Here is a 23,643-nt window from a genome sequence, read left to right on the forward strand (position 1 = left end):
GGCCGCGAGTAGGACAGAGTGTATAGTTAGGTAATAACGAAAGAACAACAAAAATGTGTTTGGTGCGTGTCCATTGAATCCGTCCGAAGCCTCCAAAATTTTATTTACCACTCTAAGAATGTTCTTTCTAGTCCTAATATTTTTTGAATTTTCAATCATATCACTTTACCCTCTAGCCATTTACATGTTAATATATTGGTTGAAAATAAAGAAATAAATATTTTTCATATATTTGCAACAACGACTTTAATCATCAAAGGTTTCCTGTAAAAATATTTCTATCGTTTGAGAAAACTAAAAAAATATTTTTTGATATTATATTAAGATCATCAAAAATATAAAAAATAAAAGCAAGAAGTGAATTCGAGCCCCCGAGTTCGATCTTCTATTGGGGCGTGGATTGATGTCGAATTTGACGTGTTATTATGAGCGTGATATACTTGATGGACGAATTAGGGGAGAGCTATCCATCATCTTCAAGATTATGAGCGTTTTTGGATATACTCGGTGGGGGTGAATTTGAAAAATTTCTAAATCATATTTTGTTAAATTTGAAATTTTTGTGTACCTTTTTGAAAATATAAGTAAAGTATGGAGGCTAAATGAAATTTCCCATTGAAATTAAATGAGCGTGGATTTGGGAGCTGGGAACGAGTGCGAGAGTAGTGATTGATAGATCTCGATGCCAGATCTCGCATTGTGCTCTGTTCTACTCCGATCCATGGCCGTATCCTCCTGGATCTCCGCCGTGCTCCTGCTCGCCGCTGCCACCGGGGTGGGTGGCTTCTACCTCCCAGGCGTCGCCCCTGCCGATTTCCAAAAGGTGAGTTTTTTTCCCCTTCTTTGTGAGTTTTGATCTGTCGGTGGCTTCATTCCTCTTCTATAGTTTCGATTTAGTTCGGTATTTTGAATTGTGGAGATGTAAAAACTGATCTTAATGGCGGTGTTTTGTTTCTACCACTTCTGTACTCTTCTCTGGAGGGAAATGGGCAATCTTTTCGTTTCAGATGAAAAAATTCGAACTCATGGAAATCTGTATACGTAAAGAAAAGCTCATCTTTTGATAGAATTGCCGTGGATCTCTTGTTACAATTTCGTGGAAATCTGAACCTTAAGCATCTAGTTTGGGTTAATTTAGCTCCTATAAAATTCAATGATTCACTACTTTCCTTGATTTGTTCAGAGATTAGTAGATTCTTGATGAGAAGCCGAGCAAACACGACTACCTTTGCTTTTGGATCAATTCCTTTTCGTATTTTGCAAATGCAACTGGAATGGGATAGTAATAAAATTCTGCGGTTGTCCTCAGTACTAAGCTTGTATAAATAATTGTGTATATATAATGATTTTTTGGTTTCACAAGTGTTCTGATATCACTAGATGAGGTTAGAGATTGCTCTAACACTAATTTCTAGAATCTACCGTCTCAAACCACATACATTTACATCCAAATTCAGTGTCTCTAGAATGTTAAATAACTTCCACCACAGATCCACGTGACAAAATCTGTCTAACTTAGTAGAATAACACAAATAGACAAACAAAGAAAAAAGCAATTTAATCATAAGTCTACACCAATTGGGAGCAAAAGTATGAAAATTGGACAACTCAATATCCACACCATAAAACGTCACTCTCCCTGAATACCAGAGAACTCTCTCCGAGAGGAAAATTGTCCCCTCTATAAATCTTGTATCTCTTACAGCCTTTAAATACACCTGCAAATGCTACTTTAGACTCTAATGGTGATAAGTTCATAGCCTCTGTCATCACTATGCAAAACCATTCAAAACTATCCAAAAGAAATTTCAAATAATTGGTACTTGAGTCAGTTTGTTCTATTGGGGCCAATATGTTGTCGAACCTAATATAATCATTAGTTAACTTTTACTGACTTTTTTTGTGGATAAGGATTGTGGCAACTATGAGCTACTTAATTTGATGCATTGAGTTGTGCTCTAGTGAAACAAATAAATTAGCAACTTACCCAATTGAGTTTTGGAGGTTCTTTTGGAATTTATTTATTTTCCTTTTAGAAACTTTTAGTAGTGCATTTAAATTATGTACATTTTGTGCAAATTAGATTTTGTTTTCTTTGACTGTTCTTTGTTCTAATTTTTTCTTCATTATATGAATGAATTGCACTTGCTGACTGCAGAAAGATCCACTTCCAGTGAAAGTAAACAAGCTTACTTCAACGAAAACACAACTGCCATATTCCTATTATTCTCTTCCATATTGCCGACCGGATATTGTAGTTGATAGTGCAGAAAATCTTGGAGAGGTTCTTCGTGGTGATCGTATTGAAAATTCACCCTATGTGGTTAGGATCTGCGTACTTAAAGCTTCTGATTTTGTCAGCACCTTCTATATTTTACTCAGAGTTCCTTTTTTTGGTTCCAGTTTGAAATGAGGGAACCCCAAATGTGCCGGATCATTTGCAAGATTACACTGAATGATAAAGATGTTAAAGAACTCAAGGAGAAGATAGAGGATGAGTATCGTGTCAATATGTAAGGCAACCTTTAATTTATTAACACTCATCTAATATTATGCACCTAATTAGTCTATAACTAGGTAAGTTCTTTCTCAGGATTCTCGACAATCTTCCACTTGTTGTTCCTATCAAAAGATTGGGTCAAGAGACTCCAAATTTTTATCAACTTGGCTTTTACGCCGGCGCCAAAGGCCAACCTACTGGAGTAAATAATATCTGACATTGCAAAAACAAAATCATTTTGTTGTTCTTTTCTTGACTAACACACTTGTGTGCATCCATGTAATTTTTTTTTTGTAGAATAAGGATGTCAAGTACTATATCCACAATCATCTGTCATTTCTAGTCAAGTATCACAAGGATGCACAATTAGACCTTGCAAGGATTGTGGGATTTGAGGTCTCACCATTCAGGTTTGAGTTCTCTAAGGGCCATCTTCTTGTATGTCAAAGCTTTAAGATACTACAGTTTGTTTATTATTTATACTGCAGTGTTAAACACGAGCATGATGGTCAGTGGAACGGTAACAAAACTCGCCTTACCACTTGTGACCCTCATGCCAAACGAACAGTTGTAAACTCCAACACCCCACAAGAGGTTGAAGTAAACAAGGATATTATATTCACATACGACGTTGAATTTCAGGTGAGGCTAGTCGTCTCCAATCTTGATTGAAGAGTAAAAAAAATCTTTCTGTTATATATTATGTTTCAATTTGTTTTTTTGTTTGCTCTACTTCACAGGAAAGTGATGTAAAGTGGGCTTCTCGGTGGGATACCTATCTCCTAATGACAGATGACCAAATACACTGGTTTTCTATTGTTAATTCTTTGATGATTGTTCTCTTCCTCTCTGGAATGGTAGCCATGATTATGCTGCGGACTCTTTACCGAGATATCTCCAAGTACAACCAGCTTGAAACTCAAGAAGAAGCTCAAGAAGAGACAGGATGGAAGTTAGTCCATGGAGATGTCTTCAGGCCTCCAACTAATTCAGATTTGCTGTGTGTCTATGTTGGCACGGGCATCCAATTCTTTGGTATGTTACTCGTAACCATGCTCTTCGCAGTCCTTGGCTTCCTTTCTCCATCGAACCGAGGAGGACTGATGACAGCCATGCTCCTACTTTGGGTGTTCATGGGTTTGTTTGCTGGTTACTCCTCCACTAGTCTCTACAAGATGTTCAAGGGGACAGAATGGAAGATGATTACCTTGAGGACAGCATTCACATTCCCTGGCATTGTATTTGCCATATTCTTCATCTTGAATGCTCTCGTCTGGGGCGAGAAGTCGTCTGGTGCTGTGCCATTCACCACAATGTTCGCCCTCGTGCTACTCTGGTTCGGTATCTCAGTGCCCCTAGTGTTTGTAGGCAGCTACATGGGGTTCAAGAAGCCTGCACCCGAGGATCCTGTGAAAACAAACAAAATTCCCAGACAGATACCAGAGCAACCATGGTACATGAACCCAGTTTTCTCGATACTGATCGGAGGCATACTTCCATTCGGAGCTGTGTTCGTGGAGCTCTTCTTCATTCTCACCTCAATCTGGCTGCACCAATTCTACTACATCTTTGGATTCCTTTTCCTCATCTTTCTCATTCTCATTGTGACCTGTGCTGAAATCACAATCGTTCTATGCTACTTCCAGCTCTGCAGTGAGGATTATCAGTGGTGGTGGAGATCCTATTTGACATCAGGATCATCAGCACTCTACCTCTTCCTATATGCAACCTTTTACTTCTTCACAAAGCTGAATATTACCAAGCTCGTATCGGCCATTATGTACTTTGGCTACATGCTGATTGCCTCCTATGCCTTCTTCGTGCTGACAGGCACGGTCGGCTTCTATGCCTGCTTATGGTTCACAAGGTTGATCTACTCATCAGTCAAGATTGATTGACTGATTACATAACAAAGTAGCAAAGTCGATTTTGCTCTTTCTTATCTTCTGATGCTACTAATCAACATGATTCAAGAGAAGAGAAGGCCTCATTTATCTATCCATTTTAGTTGCTTGGATGAAGAAAAAAAAAATCCAACTTTTTTTTTGTCATATCGAATCCTCTTTATGTTTTTTCTTCAATATTGGTGTCAATACAAAGGCATGTTTACTTGTAGATCTCTGTTGTAGAACAATTGCATCAGTGTGGCTCTGTTTGTATCAAAGTTTTGCCCTTCAATTAATTATTTAGGTAACAAAATCATATTATTATTAGGGAAATTTTTAGTTTGCCCTTATATATCTATATATAGAGTTGTCAAACGGGATAATCTATGATGGAGCAAGTCAATCCGTAAAATCCATCATATAGTGGGGTGGAGCGGACCGGTCCACTGATTTGGCAGGTTAGAAAATTTTTAACTTAATCCAACTTAAGATGGATTGTGGATTAGGTGAGTCAATCTACATGTCTATCTAAAAATTAAAAAAATAGAAAATATTAAAATTTTTAAATTTGAATTGTAATTTAAATAAAATTTTTAAATTTGGATTGCAATTTAGACGGGATCAGGTTCACTAATTCATTGAATTTTCTTATTTAATTTTAAATTTGGAAGAAAAATAATTTTTTTCAACTCACGGACCAATCCACAAGGGTCGTAGGCTGACTCACAAGGGTCGTGGCCCGATCCACGTGGATCGAGACCCGATCCACACGGATCACGGGCCTAATGTGTTGATAAAATTTCAACTCAACTTGAGGTGCAGAGACAGCCAAGAGATTTGCCTAGAAGCAGCCACCCTTGAAAGAGTGTGTAATAGTTCACTGATCGAGCACTCTTGCGCCAAAGATGAACGGGCTAAGCGATCTGCCGAAATTATGGGATGTCAAAAATGCATTGGTAGGGAAGTGTTCTGCCTCAGAGTGAAGCACCTGCGCAAGCAGGTGTGGACGAAGCGGAAGCGAGAATGTCGCTTAAATTATTCGACAGAATGGATCAATCCGATGAACTTCATCTAAATTGACGGTTCTATATCTATTCATAAATATTTTGGCTTTTAAAACTATTAAAACGCGCTTTAAGTTCCTGTCACTGTCGAAAGAAAATAGTCTAAAAAAATTAAAATATATATGTATTTGATAATTTTAAAATTTTAAAAATATTTTAGAAAAAAAAATCAAATTTATTATTATTAATCTCACTTTTTTCCCATTTTAATTTATTATCACTCGTCGGTACTCACCACTACCACCACCAGTCCCACTGCCACTTCCTCACTTCGTCCTCTTCCTCTTCTCTCTTCTAAAAAGGCGCCTCTTTTCTCCGTCTCTTCGTCCCAAAACCCTCGCTTTCCGAATGCCATCGCGTCGCCTCTCCTCCTCCGCCTCCGCCGCCGCCTCCGCCCACCACCACCACCTTATCCTCCTCGCCTCCGCCACCGCCGTCTCCTTCGTCCTCCTCATCTTCCTCGCCCTCCTCCTCTTCCTCCTTTACTTCTACCTCTCCCACCGCCGGCCGCCTACCCTCCCCCTCTCCTCCCCTTCGCCCTCTCCCAGCCCTCGCCTCCGCCGATTCTCCTACCGCTGCCTCCGCTCAGCCACCGCCTCCTTCGACCCCTCCCGCTCCCTCGGTCGCGGCGCCTCCGCCGCTGTCTTCCGCGGCGTCCTCCCCGACGGCAAGTCCGTCGCCATCAAGCGCCTCCTCCTCCCCCTGTCCTCCTCATCCGATCGCGAGTTCCACAACGAGCTCCACGTCCTCGCGGGTATCCGCCCCTCCCCCTTTGTCGTCTCCCTCCTCGGATACTGCCTCGAGGGCAGCCATCGCCGCCGCCGCCGCCTACTAGTCTACGAGTACATGCCCCATGGGAGCCTCCAGGAAGCCCTCTTCTCCTCCACCTCGCTTCTCATCTGGGACCGCCGCTTCTCCATCGTCCTCGACGTCGCCCGAGCCCTCGCCTTCCTCCACCTCGAGTGCGATCCGCCTGTCGTCCACGGAGACATCAAGCCCAGCAACGTGCTCCTCGGCTTCGACTTCCAGGCGAAGATTTCCGATTTCGGGCTGTCTCGGATGAAGACTGAGCCCGATCTCGGTTACGATTTCTTCAGCCAAGATCTCTTCCAGAGTCGAGACCTCGCTCAGGAGAGCCCGCAGGTAGATTTCGCCCATACCTTCCCTTCCTCTTCTTCCATTAAGCTCAGTTCCAGTAATACGCCGATCCGGAAGGACGCGACGGCGGCCACCACGTCATTTCCCGTCCAAGATGAAACCTTTAGCTTCGAACATAGCAAAGAGTTGAGTGCCAGTGTGGATGATTTAAGAACAGAGTCCGCTGATCAATGGGACAACCATTGGTGGTGGAAGCAGGATGGAAGCAGGGAGTTGAGCAGCAAAGATTATGTTACCGAATGGATTGGTAGCCAAATTTGCACCTCAGGGAATCCCTCCGATAAGTGTTTTGACTTCAGGAACTCGAGTCGTGTAGAAGTCGGGGATGATGCCCTCTTCACTGGTGCTCATACTGAGAAGAAGCATGAGAAGAAGAAATGTGTTCTCCATTCCGACAGAAAGATGAGGGAATGGTGGAAGGAAGAATACTTCGCAGAGATTAGTAGGAAAGGCCATGGCAAGAAAGATCGACAACGGTGGTTCCGAACGATTAGTAGCCTCGGCGAAGAGTATGCCAACCGTAGTAGGGACTTGAATGCGGATGTAAGCTTTAGGAAGGGCTGCAGGAAGAAGAGAAGCCGATCGGCGGGCAGCGAGATGTTCAGCTGCGACTTGCTCAGCAAGGAGCTGAGCAGCACGACAAGCATCAGAGGAACAGTCTGCTACGTTGCTCCAGAGTGCCATGGCGGTGACCAGCTGATGGAGAAGGCTGATGTGTACAGCTTTGGGGTGCTGATGCTGGTTATTGTGTCGGGAAGGCGGCCATTGCACGTGCTGCCGTCGCCGGTCAAGCTCGAGAAGGCCAACCTCGTGAGCTGGTGCAGGCAGTTGGCTCAGGCAGGCAACCTGTTCGACCTGGTGGATGAGAGGTTGAAAGGCGCATACGACAAGGATCAGGCAAGCCTCTGCATCAACTTGGCCCTCTTGTGCTTGCAGAGGATCCCCGAGCTGAGGCCCGACAGCGGCGACATCGTCAAGATCCTCACGGGGGAGATGGAACTCCCAGTTGTTCCATGTGAATTCTCTCCTTCTCCCCCTACTGCTAAACACTACATCAAGTCAAGAAGGAAAGCTTCAGCGGATGCAGACTAAGAAGGTCAAGGTCTGTTTTCTTTCTTCACTCTGCTTTGCCAGTTCAGAAAAAAAAATTAAATCAATATAAAGTTGAGAAATTTTTTCCTGGTTAAAGTTCTTTAAATTGGGTTGAGGGTTAGTGTCATTGATCTGAGCCTTTTCGTACTGTTTCTGTATCCTTGTCCTCTGTGTGAATATGATTTCTTCTTCTTTTCCCATTTTTTTTTCTGATTCAAAGCTGATGATGTTATTGCTTTATACTTATCTATGTAGAGCTTGAACCTACTTCTTGTTCTTGTTTTTGATTAAACATGCAATGAGAAGCTGACCTACAGCTTCAAAATTCAGATAAAAACAATAAGTAGCAGCTGTTCATGATTGAGAAAGCAGTCATAAACAATTTGAAGGCATCAATTTAGTCAGCTGTGGCAAACCAACTTCTCGATCTCATGGTTCATTTTCTACAGATTCTGATTCTGGAATTGTATTATATTCAATTGGTAGGGTGGTGATGCCAAGCTTCATCTTGCCCCTGATTAAAAGTAGATCTTACTGGCGTTTATATTTAACAAGATAGAGATTGATTGATTGATTGATGGTCGATACCACATGCAACATGCTTAAAGGGGGTGGGGGTTTCTGTCGTTGAGTGGAAGAGTGTCACATGGAGTTTAGCAGCTCTGCTGTCTGAATCATGAATGTTTTTGGATCAACTCAGTATAATATTAGCAAATTCCAAGTTATTCCTTGATTTTTTTTTTAAGAAAGAGATATTTGTAGGGGATTAGTCCTACATTTAATGATTCTTGAATTATTTGAAATAGTAATTTTTAATTAAAAAAAAAAAGACAGTAGTTCGGTACATAAAGTTTTCAGGTTTATCTCGTGAATTCAAACTCATGATTTCTAAATCACACTATATCAATTTTATCATTGTGTTAAGGTTCCAAGAGTAATTTTTAATATATTGTTTGCCCCTGTTGAAGATCAAAATGTCTGTTTTTTGGGTAGTATTCACGATTAGAAACTAGAACAAGTTTTATAATTTTGTTCTAGGTCGATTGGCATGGGTAAAACATTCCGTTTTGCCCGCGAACACCAATATCATTGTTCTACTTGTCGGTTGAATATTTAGTTAAAATTAAATTAAAATCAGGCTGATCATATCGAACTATTTGAAATTGAATTAATTAGTTTTTTGAACTGATAGAATTGATTGAAATTTGATATTAAAATCAAATTAATATAAAATTAATTAATTGGATTGGTCATAGAATTAATTATTTTTTTAAATAATAAAAATTTAATCGTTTGATAAATTTTTTAAAAATCTTAATATATTTTTTAATTTTTTATTTTTTAATTAAAATTTTAATTTTATTAGTTTAATTAATTTTAAATTTTAAAAGTAAAATTGAATCGATTTCATCGAAATAATTAATTTTTTATTTAAAAAATAAACTTTTAAATGAATTGAATTAAATTTCTGAATTAATTCGATTGAATAAAAGTTTTATCATCCTTACTTGCAAGTCTATTATTATTATTATTAATTCCTGTTGAGTCCCAACACTTTGCAATTGCTTTAACACCGTTGCCTTGGAAAAAGGAAACATCTTTTGACCTTTGCCTTTGGACTTGGGATTCTAGTTACTTTAACCTTTTTCTTCGTATGCGCAAGAGGAGAGAGAAGCTTTACCACTTTGATAAAATAAACAAGAAACAACAAACAGTAAATTTTATTATTATTTATCCCAAATGATCAAATTTATTATCATCTATAAAAAAAAATAATTAAAAAATTATAATTAATCATGATAAATAAGGTTATTATCTCGACTTCATTGAAATTCGAATTCTTATCTACTTCTACAATTTTATTTTATCGTAATCAACCCAACTATGTCCGAAGGACAAATGAAATCCACTTATAAATCTAACAAATTTCACTATTATTCAAATCATGTATGAAATTTTTAAAATATCCTTCCTCTTTTACTTATAACGTCTATCAATCAATTTTAAATGAAAGCCATTAAATTTATAAAATCCTAAATTATTATAAATTAAAATTAATATATTCATGAAAATCACTTTAATATATTTATACTTTCATATCTAAATTTGATAGTGTAAATTGACAATAGAAAATTAAATTAAAAGTATATCTCTAAATTTTTACTCTAGCAATTTAAAAATTCACTCTCTTAATTTATATTATCGAATTTAGAACGAGAACAGATATATTAAAGAGATTTTCAAATGTACATTAGTTTTAATTTAAAATGATTCAAAAAAATTTTATATCCATTAGTCAATTTTAGACAAAACTGATAATGGACTTACACCATTTAAAATTTTAAAAATTTAATATTTTTTAAATAAGAGGAATCCTAAGAATTGATACTGGTGAGTTAATATCATTATCCTAAGTCTTATAATAAATTTCAACTAGCTTTAAAAATTTATTCTTCTCAATTTATACTATTAAATTTAAATCTAAAAGTATAAATATATTTTTAAAAATGTCAAAAGTACATTAATTTTAATTTGAAATGATCTAAAATTCTCCAGATTCATCAATTATTTCGTCCGAAATTGATTGATGGATAAAAAAAGAGATATTTTGAAAATATAATATTTGATTTGAATATTATATTAAAAAATTGTTTACGCGGTTCAGAGTTTCAATCTTTTTGGACTCAAGGCAGGATGCCCGTGAGGTTTTTGAATATACCACTAGTCATTTAAAAATTAAGAAAAGAACTCAACATTATCCATTTAGTGGGGTATTCTCTTTGTGGTGTGGCTATGCTTCAACTTATAGGATTTTTAATTTTTCCAATTTCTTCAATATTTCAAACCAAGACAAGATGGATTTTGTAATTTATTTTAAGGGTTTGAATATATTTAATTCAACATTATCTATTTCGTGGGTCATGCTTCAACTTCTATGGGTGCACACATATCGGGTCGAGTTTGAATTTTAATTTCTTGGTTTAGTCTTAAATATTTTAAATTTTTTTACTAAAAATTTAAGAAAGAATTCTTTGGGGTTTCAATCACTACAAGAAACTATAAAAATAACGACGAAATATTAGCGACAAATTTTATTTTCGTTGCTAATGCAGATATTTGCAACGAAAAAACTTTTTCGTCGCTAAAACAACCATTTTACGACGAAACTACTATTTCGTCCCTAAATATTAGCGACGAAAGTTGTTAATTTGTCGCTAACTTTTTTTTTACGGCGAAAATTGATTTTCGTCGTTAACATTTATCGAGAAAAAAAATAAAAACCGTGGTTAGCCCTTTCTTAGCGACGAAATTAAACTTTCGCCGCTAACCCTAAAGCCCTAGCCCCATCCCGCGGCGTTTTTTAATTTTCGTTGGGAAAAAACATTTAGCGACGAAATAGTTAAAATTCGTCGCTAAACATTAATATTAGCGACGAAACTAAACCTTCGCCGCTAACCCTAAAGCCCTAGCCCCATCCCATCCCGCGTTGTTTTTTGATTTTCGTTGGAAAAAAATTATTTAGCGACGAAAAAATTAAAAAACGTCGCTAAACAATAAATATTTGCGGCGAAATTTATTAATCTCGTCGCTAATCTTCGTCTAAACCGCCGATCGCCCCCCGTGCCCTAACTCTGCGCCCTTTCTCCCCTCCGAGCCTCCGTCTCCTTTCTCCCGCTCGCCTCTTCCCCCTCCGCCGCCTGCCCGAGTCCGCCGGCTCCCTTTGCCTCCTGTGCTGCCCCCTCATGCGCTTGCGGCGAAATTGTAGGCTGTTTGAAGTTTATAGGTTTAGTTTGTTGAACTATTTCATATTGGGAACATCTTTGGATAATGGTCGGCTACATAAGTTGATGGGTCATTTTGGGGGGTTTGTCAATTTGTCACTTTTCTACTCTCATGATAATATATCTAAATCTTAAAAAAAAAAAATCTGTAGGGCAGAATTTATGGTTGAAGGGTTTAACCAAACAACAAATTCTTGGTTGTTAATGATGGATTAAGGCCCCATTGTTAGTGATACATTAAGCCAAGGTGACTCTTTGTAATGCCAATGACAAGGATTCAGTTTGCCATTAGACTGTACTTCATTATTTTTTTATGTGCATTTCTTTTGACTAATGTTTTTTGTGTTTGTCTTATCATTAAAATTCATTGATGCCCTGATAACTTTTTTCTTTTGTCAGTCATAAAGGAAAAATTATGGAAGCAATCCCAAGCAAACGGGGAAGATCCAGAAGTCTGACTTATGTTTAATATATGTGTAATATATTATGGAAGCAATCCCAAGCAATCTCAAGCACTATATGTGTAATATCTAACAACTTCTGACTTATGTTTTGACTTTTATATATTCTGTATCAAACTTCTGTAGTTTCATATATTCTGGATGTTGGATGTGAATGTTATTGGATTTGTGAATGTGAATGTGAAATCTGTGTTTGTTTGTGAATGTGAAATCTGTGTTTGTTTGTGAATGTTATTCTGGTTGTTGTTCTGTTGTACAGCTTAATCGTTGTCCAGGTTAATGGAGGGGCGGGCTGGGGGGTTCACGTAGGTTAGCGACGAAATCATGAAAAATTCGTCGCTAACCTATATACATTAGCGACGAATTTACATAAATTCGTCGCTAACCGTTGGGGTTTTTCGCTAACCAGCGAAGTCTTAGCGACGAAAAAACAAAACTCGTAGCTAATATTAGCGACGATTTAAGAAAAATCGTCGCTAAGTTTCGGATATGTTAAGGGATTTTAGGCTAAATTTTAGCGACGATAATTTAAAACCTCGTTGCTAATCATATAAATTTAGCGACGAAACATAGATAATTAGTCGCTAAATTTAGCGATGAGTATATTCTAGGAGAAAAAAAATAAAAGAGACATCCCAAATAAAGAGAAACATCAAATAGACACTTATTTTTCAAAAAAATAAAAATTAAATGGATATCTTATTAATAATTTTATCTCAAAAATATCTCTGGATTAACTATTATAACTTATAAAAGTTATCAAATAACTATTATAATGTATAAAAATTATTCAATAATTGTTATAATTTATTTAAGGTGAATTTATGATTCAGAATTAAAATTTATACATGTAGAAATTATACAATAACTATTACAATATATAAAAATTATTCAATAATTACTAACAACGTATTTAGAGTGAATTTAGTATTTAAAATTTATATAGTATAAAAACTATCTAATAACTACTACAATATATTTAAGATGAATTTAAGATTTATACTTTAAAATTTTTAAATAATATTATATCAAAATTTTGTCCAAAATATATATTTTTACCAAATCTAAATTGATTTAGTAAAAAAATTCTTTTATATTTTGTAAATTGGACTAATCTAAACTTCCAATCAAAGAAGTGATAAGCTACCAATTTGTACAAATAATAAAAACAATGGAAAACATGGAAACATGAGGGGTCCAAATGGCCTCCTCATTTGGAAAGCCCATGATTGATTTGAATAATAATGTCTTCACATTTAAGTTTCTTGATATGTCCACAACCGTCCTCGGGGCAATGGTGCACATCCGGGTTGTGACACAGAAATCCGCGGTTCGATCCCCAACTACGATGTATTTGCAAAAATTTTCTTCCAAATGGAGAACGCAATCAAAGGATGCTGGGCATCTGGATTGGCCGCCGTATGCGCTTCCCGATTTACCCTGGTGGTCGGTGGAAAACTTCCGTGGGACCGGATCGGTCACCCCAGGGATTGAGTCCATGAGACTGATTGGGATTTTTCTTTTTTTTTATAAGTCAACAACCAAATCTCATATAGAATTTAATTCAATTTACTTTAACAAAAAAAAATAAAATCCACCATCCCAACGATCCCACATGATCGATCTCACAACTATATATGAAAAGGTAAATTGAAAAGTTACAATTGATCACTACAGAAAAAAATATTACCCTCAGAACATAATTGAGTTGTTTAGTACGGAACAAACTTATTGAAATGGACAAAAATCAAAAAAACAATCAAATGAAAGTGAACACTAGATTTTTTTTTTTAATCCTTTGAAATAGACAAATTAGATGTTATTTAGTAGTTGAACCAAGCAATTTTTTATGCTTCCAATGAGTTTTTTCCTCTCTTTTCCCCTTTTCAAATGGATAAGGCCATTGTTGTTAGAGAAAATATATTAGCAAAAAATAAATAGATATTTTGACAGAAGCATTATTTAGCAATTGTAAGAGTGTGACATGTGAAAAATAATGGCCCACAATTGGCACCCATAAATACATATTTTTTGGATCAATTGTCTTTTAATAAATTTTTAAAGAATAAATATAATTATATGATAGATTATTCTTTTTTCATCATTTAAAACTAAAATTACATGATGCATCATGATATGTAATCCTTTTGAAGGAGTAAAGACTAAGAAATGATGATGAAATGCATTGAAATAACCAACAACACAATGATGGAAAAAGTAAAAAGCAGATGAATAATAATTAAAAATAATGTGCTCAAAAAAGGAAGAGGGCACAGACAAAGTCTTCATTTTGCCCATCAAAGTTATCTCCTTTGCAAAATGCTCTTTGAATTTAAAAAATATTATTAAAAAACATTTTAAAAGTTTTGAACTCTTAACATCTCATCTTACAACCATCATAATATCATTCACTTAAAACTCACCTCAATATGTATTCAGAATAAAGGCTCAATTTGCAGGTTTATTCAACTCCATTAAGTACCAAAAAAGAATTACCAAAAATAAAAAAATAATTCATTGACTATGAAAGTATTTATAGTGGATTTGAAGATGCAAAATGCTACATCATCATAATAACATGTTGAAATGATAACTATGTACTCACCAGTGATTCATAGTCTTCACTCTTCTTCATCAAAGTCCAAAAGAAAATCAGTTATGTTCTCTGAATCATCTATAGCCTCTTCCAGAGACATGGCATCTTTCTTCTTTGGCTTTTGCTCCTTTGGTAATCGAAAAAAAAAAAGAATAATAAGTTACAAGAAAAAAACTTAACAAGAAAATGAAATCTTTGAGCAAAACCTAAGAAGAAACCATGCCATTATCTAATCTATTGCAAAGCTTCTCCTTTATGTCCAAAGGCTTTAGAACATATGTATCCATGCAAGGTGGAAGAGGAGAAGACTGGATGGGAGAAGAGAGTTTCAGAGTAATTCGCTTGCCTCATCTTTGTTGACCAGGAGAGAAGGGAGAGAGGAGACAAGAGTGTAAAAAAGATGAGGGGTATCCTTGTCTCCTCCATGGTTAGCTCCACTCGCCGTGACATTGCCGGTTGAACCCTACCTCAACACCCCTCACGCGAACCTTACCTCAACACTACTAGCCAAGCCCTGCCTCAACACCACCTACCGAGCTCAACACCAGGATTGATCTACCTAACTAGAAGCATGGACTTGCCTCAGGACTACTTGTTGATAAGGTTACCTCACAACCTTGTTCTAAGTGTTTTGTCATACCTCTTAGAGTAACCTCATCCGACCACTCAATGTTCCTCGACTCTATTGATGACCTTACAACGCTCCTGAGTGTCCGCTGACCACTCCCAAGATCTCCCAAGCTCGTGGGCAAATCAAGATAAAATCACCAATCCCCCACTATAGTAACTCATCTCCCGAGTTTGGTAGAGATTGGAGATAAATCTCGTTTCAAAGAGGAATTCAAAGCTCCTCAAAATCAGAGGGGTCCTCCTCTCAGGGATTCCAGGGGTAAGCCTTAATGTCAAAATTACTTACAACTATCATCAACTTTTAATGGAAACTGGAAGTCAGTAAGGAAGAATGAATATGAGCATATTAGCATGGCACGCAAACATGTTCCAGTCTATGGGAAATATAACATGAACCTAAAATAATGGTGCATTTGATTCACGAAACAGAAGAGACAGGAAAGTGAGTAGCTATTCTTAGAGAACGGAATAAAAATAACTATTTCTTAGTTTGGTTCACGAAAGAGATATGAAAGGTTTATGACAAAATAATAGTTTTCATATTCATATCATGACTCATTGAATCTGCAGTGACGGTACCTTGGATTTACGAAGCTGAGGGGTAGACTTCAGAACACTCCAGTTGCGTGTAATTTCCTCCTCGACTTCATCATCTTCTTTGTCTTCTTCCCCCTCACTTTCTTCATCCTGACCCAAAAGCAGCAGTGTCACAAACAATCCAAAACTAAAAAGAGACGAGCATAAGAAAAATATTTTAGCTTTGGAATTAATAAACAGTCGTGGATAGTAGCCCGAGAAATAGCAATCTATCAGTCAAGACCCATAAAAGAGAGTAAAATGAGAGTCCATAGAATTAAAAAGTTCCGCTCACATCATCATCATCATCCCCAATGTCAACAGCACTTGCCAAAGCTTCATCCATGTCAGTGATCTGCAAAATGAGACAACAATAAATCAGCCGCAACTTTTGAGGTTGATTAAATTGAAGTTATCCTACCATTGAGCTCTATGTGCAGCTATATCATGAGATACTTGACAAGCAAAAATATATTAAGAAAATGCATCTTTATGTATCTGTTCAGCTCAAAGATCGTGTGAGCTTAATCAAATACAGATCCTTGTTATTGCGAACCTAAAAAGTTAGATTACCTCTAGCTCTTGTTTTTTCTCCTTGGCCAAAATTTTCTCAAGCTCCTCCCTTGATATGATTTTGCCATGCTGAAACAAACAAACAAACAAACCATTAAACAGAATACCAGAATATGGTTAATACATTTTTTCCAGACTCACAGCCCCATTTTTATGAAATAAATCAAGTCGCAGAAAGTCCAATTGTGTTCCAAAAAAGGTTTGCGTGTTGCTAAGCTATAAACCAAAGTCCAGCAGAAGGTTCAGACCTCCCCATGTTCGGGTCCATAAGTAGTGGCAATCACCCTACAAAGACACTTTCCCTACAGTTATGGTGGATTTCCTTAACCAAGCCACTGTCCAGAATAGCTAGTGTGGAAATAAAATCAATCTTTATTCATACATGGGTTTCTCTCGTACCAAAAGAGTCACTTCAAATAGGTTTGTTGCTCCAGTCCAAGTACAACTAATCCAACATAAACTATCCGAGCTCCAAATAATTTACCAGCCAAATTAATAAGTTTGACATTCCTGGCCACTGAAGGAAATCTATGATTTCTTGGTCACAATCAACTAAAGTTAAAGTTCCATTAAAGAGTGTTTGACGTGGTAGCAGCATCTCAAGGAATATCAACCAACAACAAATAACAATCTTTCCACAAAAGAAAATGACAAGAACACAACATCAGAAGACAGTACACTGCTAGAAGATTAAGTGCACTAGAAAGAGGATCAAAACGATGATTTTCCATCTCAAGATGTGCATTCACGTTGGAAATAAGTGCATAAAATGACCGAGTTTGAGTAAATAAGTGTTGTCACATTAAGCATAGATGACAACTACTATACTATTTACCACCAAGCAATTTTGCCACCAGAATTCATCACAGGAGCATGATAACTTGTAGACATGGCATGTCGACATGTTAGAGCATGATAGCATGTTAACAGAGCAAATACACTAGCATGATAAGATGTAGAAGATGAATCAGTTCGAAACTAGACAATACAAGTTGACAAAATATGATCTCAATAGACAGTTAAAAAAGAAACTTTTTATTTGGTTTACCACGATTTCTCTTCCAAATCAGTACATAGGCTGTAGAATAATCTCATACTATACCTAAACGTGGACATATTATATGTTCTTATAACATGATCAGTTTTTTAGGAAATTTATGAGGTTAATATAAATAGTTAAGTCAAACAATACACGATATTCTCAGCAGAAAATAAAATGTAGCTGATAGAAACATTTATGTTATGTTTGATCACCAAATACTCTTCCTTTTTGTTAGACTAATTAAATTTATAGCTAGTTGTTAAAACTAGTTTACCAAGTTGTTCATTTCATACGTTGTACTAGAAGAGCTCTATTCAGTAATGGCAGTCATATTTTCTCTTTCAATTCATACAAAATTGAAATATCAGTTATGGGTTCAAGATCACAATAAATTTATACCCATGCTCATTAGGAGCAAAAGACCATGAAGTTAAGAATTAAGAAATATAATTAACATCATGGGTGTAAAGAGGAGGTAGATGAATATTGACTAGCTTTGATATTGTAGTAACTTTGCAGAAAGACTGAATTTTACCTCCATGAGATAAGACAACATATTTGGTGTAGGTTCATGAAAATCTGGCCCCCTATAATCAATTACTTCATTGGGGTCTTGAATATAATTGATGGTTGGATAAACAGGATCACCACCCCATACTGCAGGGAGAAAAAAGAAAAAAAGAAGAGATTAGCCAACCTATAATTTTCTCCAAGTCTAAAACTAGAAAGATAATCAGAGAAAAGCATCGAATCAAAGAAAAGAAAGCAACAGGTTCACATCATAGAATGTATTACAAAATGGCAAAATTGTAAATTTGCCAATCCTTTACCTTAGAAAACTTCCAAAAATACAGGTAGTGATTAATGAAAAGAAGTTTCCTTATAAATTGTAAAAAAGGTAATTTATATATCACATTGTATAGATAACTATTGCTGCATATTTTCTGCTTCAATTCATTGTTTTATATAGTGATTGCAAGTGCGCCTTTCTTATAAGTTGCACAGGTGATGTCATGCTTCACATTTAAAGGTAAGCTCAAGAAGAAGTGAGTTGGTGCCTTCAGCTTATCAATTGTTAGATAACACCAAAACACAGTAAGGAAATTCTTTGTTTATATACACATCAAGGATCCTCATCCAAAAAAAACTGCGAAGCATCAGACTTGGACATGTTTTGACAATTAAATGAGCTTATGTTTCCAGATCATTAGAAAATATTTTTTGAAGCATTAAACTCTGCACAGTAGAAACCTACACATTTCAAACAGCTTAAGAGGAAATATCAATCCTCTGTTTCAAGCACCACCTCCTTATAAATATGATATCTCCTTATTGAATAATAGGTTAAGATATTTAAACCTCTTAAAGGAATTTCATGTTCATCCTAATTGCTCGCTAGCTTCTTTTCTTATGATGACATGATAGATAATTGTTCCCTTATTTTCCCTGTGATTGAATAGGTGACCATTTAAATGTTAGACGAGGGCACCCAATCAATCCACTGTCAAAGCAAGAGGTCTTTTATTTTTGCTGGAATTCTACAAGTGAAACACATGGAATGATTTAATTATTGCCTATATATGTATATCAAAAATATCAATATTGGCAGGGGAAAAAACAAATAATTCAGTGTAGCGATTCAAATAGCGTGTTCTACTTAGATACCATATGAAGATTAACTAGGTCACCACTTACACCAGAAACTTAACTGAATCTAAATTTATATTTGCATTCCTTCAATCCTTGTGGTATCTAAAAAAAATATTTTATGTTCTTTTAGGTTTAAAAGGGTAACCATGCAGACTGTCATACATGCCAACCAACATGCCATTCAACCAGTGAGGTCACCTTTGCCACAATATTGTCACATCACACAGCTAGAATGAAAAACAAGTTGCATACAATTAACAAGAGAGAAGGATTAGTTAGTGAATTATCAAAAATAAACTGAAAATTATGTCATACTCTCTTTGATTAGATCTTCCCGCATTCGCATTGCCAAAGGATCCCGCTTAATTCGTATGTCGGTTCCCATCATGATGCGGTACTCCTCAGCAGTTTGATGTTCAAACATTGTTATGAGTTGAGTGATCTCATCCTCGCCAGTTTCTTCATAGTGTCTCTGTATAGCCTCTTGTGAAGTATCCCGATCCCATGATTTGACCCACTCTGAATAATATGCTAGTGGCCCAACCTCCTCCAATCTCCTCTGCTCTTCTTGTAGCCTACAACATCAGACAATAGACACTGAAACCAACATCACAGAGACAAAAACAGATCACTCGAAAAAGCCTAATTTGGTGAAACTAAATATCATTTCACGAGCAGTTAGTGTAGTACTAAGAAATCAAGAGGAGCAACATCTCAGATGCCATCACATTACTCTACCTGAGCTTCACAATAATTAGCTTCATCAACCACTAAATAGTTAAATGTTTGATCATATCTCATACTTAGGTACCAAAAAGATTTAATTGGCACCTGAAAAATACAAATCTCAAACCAGATCACACCTTATTAGCAGACAACCCTGATTCCTCTTTAATAGACCTTACTCTAGGATTTTAAAATTTTAAAACATCCACACAACAGTAGATTGTCTAAGAGAAAGAAATAATTCAATATTTGGCATTGCAAAGAAACTAAGAATCTTCTCAGGGAGAAACTTGATAGATATTAGATACAAAAGAGTATATTATTTCATATAATTTCAGAACTTCTATTAACTTCCAATGTGTGTAAATAATAAAGAACTCTGCAAGGTTTAGCACTTCTGTGATGATGATGAGAGGACAAGTATTTCTTGTGAAACTTGTAAGCAAGAAATTTTACATAATATTTATTCGATGCAAAAGCATAGAAACAACAACCTCCGATTTCACAAGCCTGCATGCAAGAAAATCTACCTTTCCTCCTTGAAGATATGTCGTCTTGCTCTTGCAAGAGCAGCTTCAGTTTTTGTTGGGTAGTCACCAAACAATTTTATTTGTCCAGTTTCTGCCATTGCCTTTGCAAAAACCTGTTATGCCAGTAAAAAATATTGTAAGATGTGGCCATAGAAGTTGGACGGAAGAATTTCCAATATCAATTTTGACGACCAAACTTGGCTACAATTGTCTGCACAAGAGATAATGTGTCAACACTGTATACCTAAATGAAATAATGCCATCTAAGATTTTTTAACTCATTTCTTGGGGTTAGTATTTGCCCAAATCAAAGCCATAATTTTTTTTTTATCAAAACTAACCGTGTCAACATCTGGGCGCCGCCTTTGCCACCTTGACCACTGCTCCTTTTCTGGTTTGCGCCAATTCCACCAAAGATCTTCACTTGAATGAGGCTCTTCTATGGGCTTATTTATGGCTGGATCTACGAATGGATGTGGCCGTCCCATTGCTTTGTCTAACTCATATTGGCTCATGTTCTCTTCATCAGGTTCAGGTTCTGTCTGATATATAACATATTCATCAGATGGGTCTATAGGCCCATCAGCATTATCATCTGATTCTGAAGTCACAAGAACAGGTTGGTTGCTCATATCTCCACTAGTTTCTGTAACTTCAGAAGTAGTTGCCTGCCCCTTGTACTTCCTCCTCCGGCTTCCAGGACTTTTACCATATGAAGGTTTCCCATCAGATTTGCCAACAGGCTCAGGAGCTCTGGCAGCAGCAACCCGACTAGCTGTTCCTTCAGGCCAATACTCCCTTCCAGGTATACTTGCTCTAGCACCAGATGCTGGTTCAAGCTGACCAGAAGTTGAATCCATGTAACTAGAGTATGGTGGTGGTTCAATTGATGAAGGGTCAAAATCCCTCTCCTTGGTACAGTTAACTATATAAAAAGATTTGCCCTGTTTCTGAGGGCTTCGATTTGATCCAATGTAAACACTTTGCTTACTCGAAGTGCATACCCCCACAAATTGTCTCTGGAATTTTCAAAAAAGAGAGAGAGAGAGAAGGTTAACATGGTGTCTATGAGTAGTACATAAATTTAAGAAATTTCCCTTTGTTCCAACAGGTTTCCAGTATAGACTAATTCAACATCCAGCAAATCAAGAAGTGTAGAATTAGCATTCAAGCATATTGAAGATTATGATCTCAGTCACATGCACATGCAATTATTCATTACTTGACATACGTGGAACTTTCTACAACATAGTTTCCCGTCCACACCACAATCATCAGATCTCAACCTCCTGACAAACTGATCTGCTGCAGAAACAAGGAGAAAGGTGATTGAAAATGTTTGTCTAGATTTGCAAATTTAACACATGCTATTATTTTTATATGTTAGAGAATGTGTACCTTGAAAAAGCCATGAATGTGAGAAAGATGTCATTTTCTGTTAATGTTCCTGCTTACAGTGCTCAAAATCTTTACAAATCAATATTCAGTTCACCTTTCTGTAGCCAAGAAACAAAAACGTCAGCAGTATTTTTAGCACAGATTTGGTTTTGTTGAGTTTCTCATGTAGCAGCTTCACTAACATTGCATTGAAAAATTGTATTGAAACATTCAATGACATAATTTTTCTGCCTTGAGAATCTCAATCATCCCTTTTGTTCGTAAACCTCATCTACAAGGTCATTTTTTACAAGATGAAGAGAATAAAAAAACAGAAGAAAAAGATTTCAATTCAGACAATCTCTCTACAAGATATGGCTATGACTTTCTGCATATTTAAAATGGTTATCATAGCTTAAGGACATTTTTTCGCTCCTATGAGATTCATATTTTTTGTGCGTGTGATTCCTATCTAGATGACATTTTATGGAATTCAGTTCACTAAACAAAAAGAAAAATTCTTATATCAGTTATTTTTTTATCCATTCTTTAATATCAACATTCTGTTCATTTTTAAAAAAAAACTAAAATTTCTTATATCAGTTCATTTATATTCATTTTTTGCATTGTGTGATTCTTCTTTTTCTTTTGTTGAGTGAATTGCTTCGTATTGATTTGAAAATCTCTCTTGTTGGAATTAATGCTACAGGTGATCATTGCATAGTGCAGATACCAACAAAAGGTGCTAAAGCAACCTTAACCCCAACACACGCTACAGAATATATCCTATTGCTCTTTTAGTACAATGAATGATAAATGGTAATCTCACTGCGCTAGCACAACTTAGCCTTCTTTACACTACAATCTAGTACCTCCACATCTCTAGCAAACAGAACAAGTTAGAATTGATTGCTAATTGAGTTAGATTGTGCGATAAATTGGGCTCACGTGCACATCCTAAAGAAAAGGTTTGCCTTTTCCCCCATAAACGGAAGGAACGATCATTATCGCGAAGTAACCCAGCGACTACGCGGAGGAAGAAAACCTGTGGAGGCTAAATGTTTACCACTCGGAAGTCAAAAGAGCCCCAATTTACTCTGATCAATATCGCGAAGTAACCCAACGTCTACGAGGTGGAGGACCACTGGTGGTGGCCCAGCAACGATGTCGAATGTGGAGGACGTGGTGGTGGGAAGATGCGGTAGAAGATGAAGGTCGCAATGGTTGTCGCCGTCTTGCAGGCTCGACGAGCCTCCGATCAACAGGAAGAATTGCTCGCGCCCGCCGATCGAACTCACCGCAGCGGAAAGCAGTGAGGAACGACAGAGATTCAAGAGTGTCTTACCAGAGCAGTAGATAGGGCGAGACGATGGTCATGTGGATTATTTCATTTCACCCCTTAAAAATTCCAACCTTTAAATAATTTCTAATATCATTCACAATTAAAATAAATATGCAATTATATTTATATAGTAATTCTCGTTACATTTAATTTTGCTAATATTTATGACTTTTTACTAATTTATAAATCAAATTTACTTTATTTATTTTTTTATAATCTAATTTATAAATTAATTTATTTAATACTTCAAGAATGGCTCCTATTTATTTATATTGGTGCAACGGGAGTAGTTCATAGATCAATAAAGGAAAAGGGAATAACGACCTGTAAAAATAATATTGATTTCTCTTACTAACGTTTTAATAAGGACACATGCTAATTGGAACACAAATATAACATAAAAAAAATTACACCATACAAATTTATATTGTTACAACCCTCAAGTTGTTAATCCAAAAACTATGAAAATTTATCTAAAAATCTTCTCATCGAAAATGATCCGAAAGCAAAGAAACCTCGTACAATAGTTGAATGTAAAATTAAAGAACAAATTGAGCAATAATTAAAATTGATTATGTGTTTTTCCTTTTTCGAACTTTAGTCTATTTATAACATTTACAACCGTTGTGCTAATGTGACACTTCCGAGTGCCTAGATT

At 36.4% G+C, this 23,643-nt stretch overlaps 3 protein-coding genes across 8 annotated transcripts; 2 read left to right on the forward strand and 1 right to left on the reverse strand.

Annotated features, from left to right (window-relative positions):
- Window positions 1-663: 663 nt before the first annotated feature.
- Window positions 664-4,615, forward strand: LOC141813220 (transmembrane 9 superfamily member 8-like). Its single transcript, XM_074701148.1, has 7 exons — window positions 664-823; window positions 2,159-2,323; window positions 2,404-2,513; window positions 2,594-2,702; window positions 2,798-2,910; window positions 2,989-3,142; window positions 3,241-4,615. Exons 1-7 carry the CDS (start codon window positions 683-685, stop codon window positions 4,396-4,398), a joined length of 1,950 nt encoding a protein of 649 aa, XP_074557249.1. The 5' UTR covers window positions 664-682; the 3' UTR covers window positions 4,399-4,615.
- A 1,183-nt stretch (window positions 4,616-5,798) lies between these two features.
- On the forward strand, window positions 5,799-8,394 carry LOC141813612 (putative receptor-like protein kinase At1g80870). 2 transcript variants are annotated; one of them, XM_074701565.1, is made up of 2 exons: window positions 5,799-7,710; window positions 8,031-8,394. In XM_074701565.1, exon 1 carries the CDS (start codon window positions 5,799-5,801, stop codon window positions 7,698-7,700), a length of 1,902 nt encoding a protein of 633 aa, XP_074557666.1. In that variant the 3' UTR covers window positions 7,701-7,710; window positions 8,031-8,394. The 2 variants fall into 2 exon arrangements, with proteins under 2 accessions (XP_074557666.1, XP_074557667.1); XM_074701566.1 differs by having other exon boundaries at window positions 8,187-8,394.
- A 5,961-nt stretch (window positions 8,395-14,355) lies between these two features.
- LOC141813651 (protein PLASTID TRANSCRIPTIONALLY ACTIVE 12, chloroplastic) lies at window positions 14,356-22,743 on the reverse strand. Of its 5 annotated transcripts, none has more exons than XM_074701620.1 (11): window positions 22,710-22,743; window positions 21,665-21,762; window positions 21,498-21,568; window positions 20,608-21,285; window positions 20,267-20,379; window positions 19,326-19,585; window positions 17,896-18,017; window positions 16,319-16,387; window positions 16,041-16,100; window positions 15,749-15,856; window positions 14,356-14,666 (listed from the first exon to the last, which is right to left on the reverse strand). In XM_074701620.1, the coding sequence occupies exons 2-11, from the start codon at window positions 21,696-21,698 to the stop codon at window positions 14,565-14,567; spliced, it is 1,617 nt and encodes a 538-aa protein (XP_074557721.1). In that variant the 5' UTR covers window positions 21,699-21,762; window positions 22,710-22,743; the 3' UTR covers window positions 14,356-14,564. The 5 variants fall into 5 exon arrangements, with proteins under 5 accessions (XP_074557721.1, XP_074557719.1, XP_074557720.1 ...); XM_074701618.1 differs by having other exon boundaries at window positions 21,489-21,568; XM_074701619.1 differs by having other exon boundaries at window positions 21,498-21,571.
- Window positions 22,744-23,643: the final 900 nt, after the last annotated feature.

This window comes from Curcuma longa, chromosome 20 (genome assembly GCF_044706935.1).
Source record: "Curcuma longa cultivar G26 ecotype Majalengka, Jawa Barat chromosome 20, ITB_CL_G26_1.1, whole genome shotgun sequence".
NCBI classification, from domain to species: Eukaryota; Viridiplantae; Streptophyta; class Magnoliopsida; order Zingiberales; family Zingiberaceae; genus Curcuma; species Curcuma longa.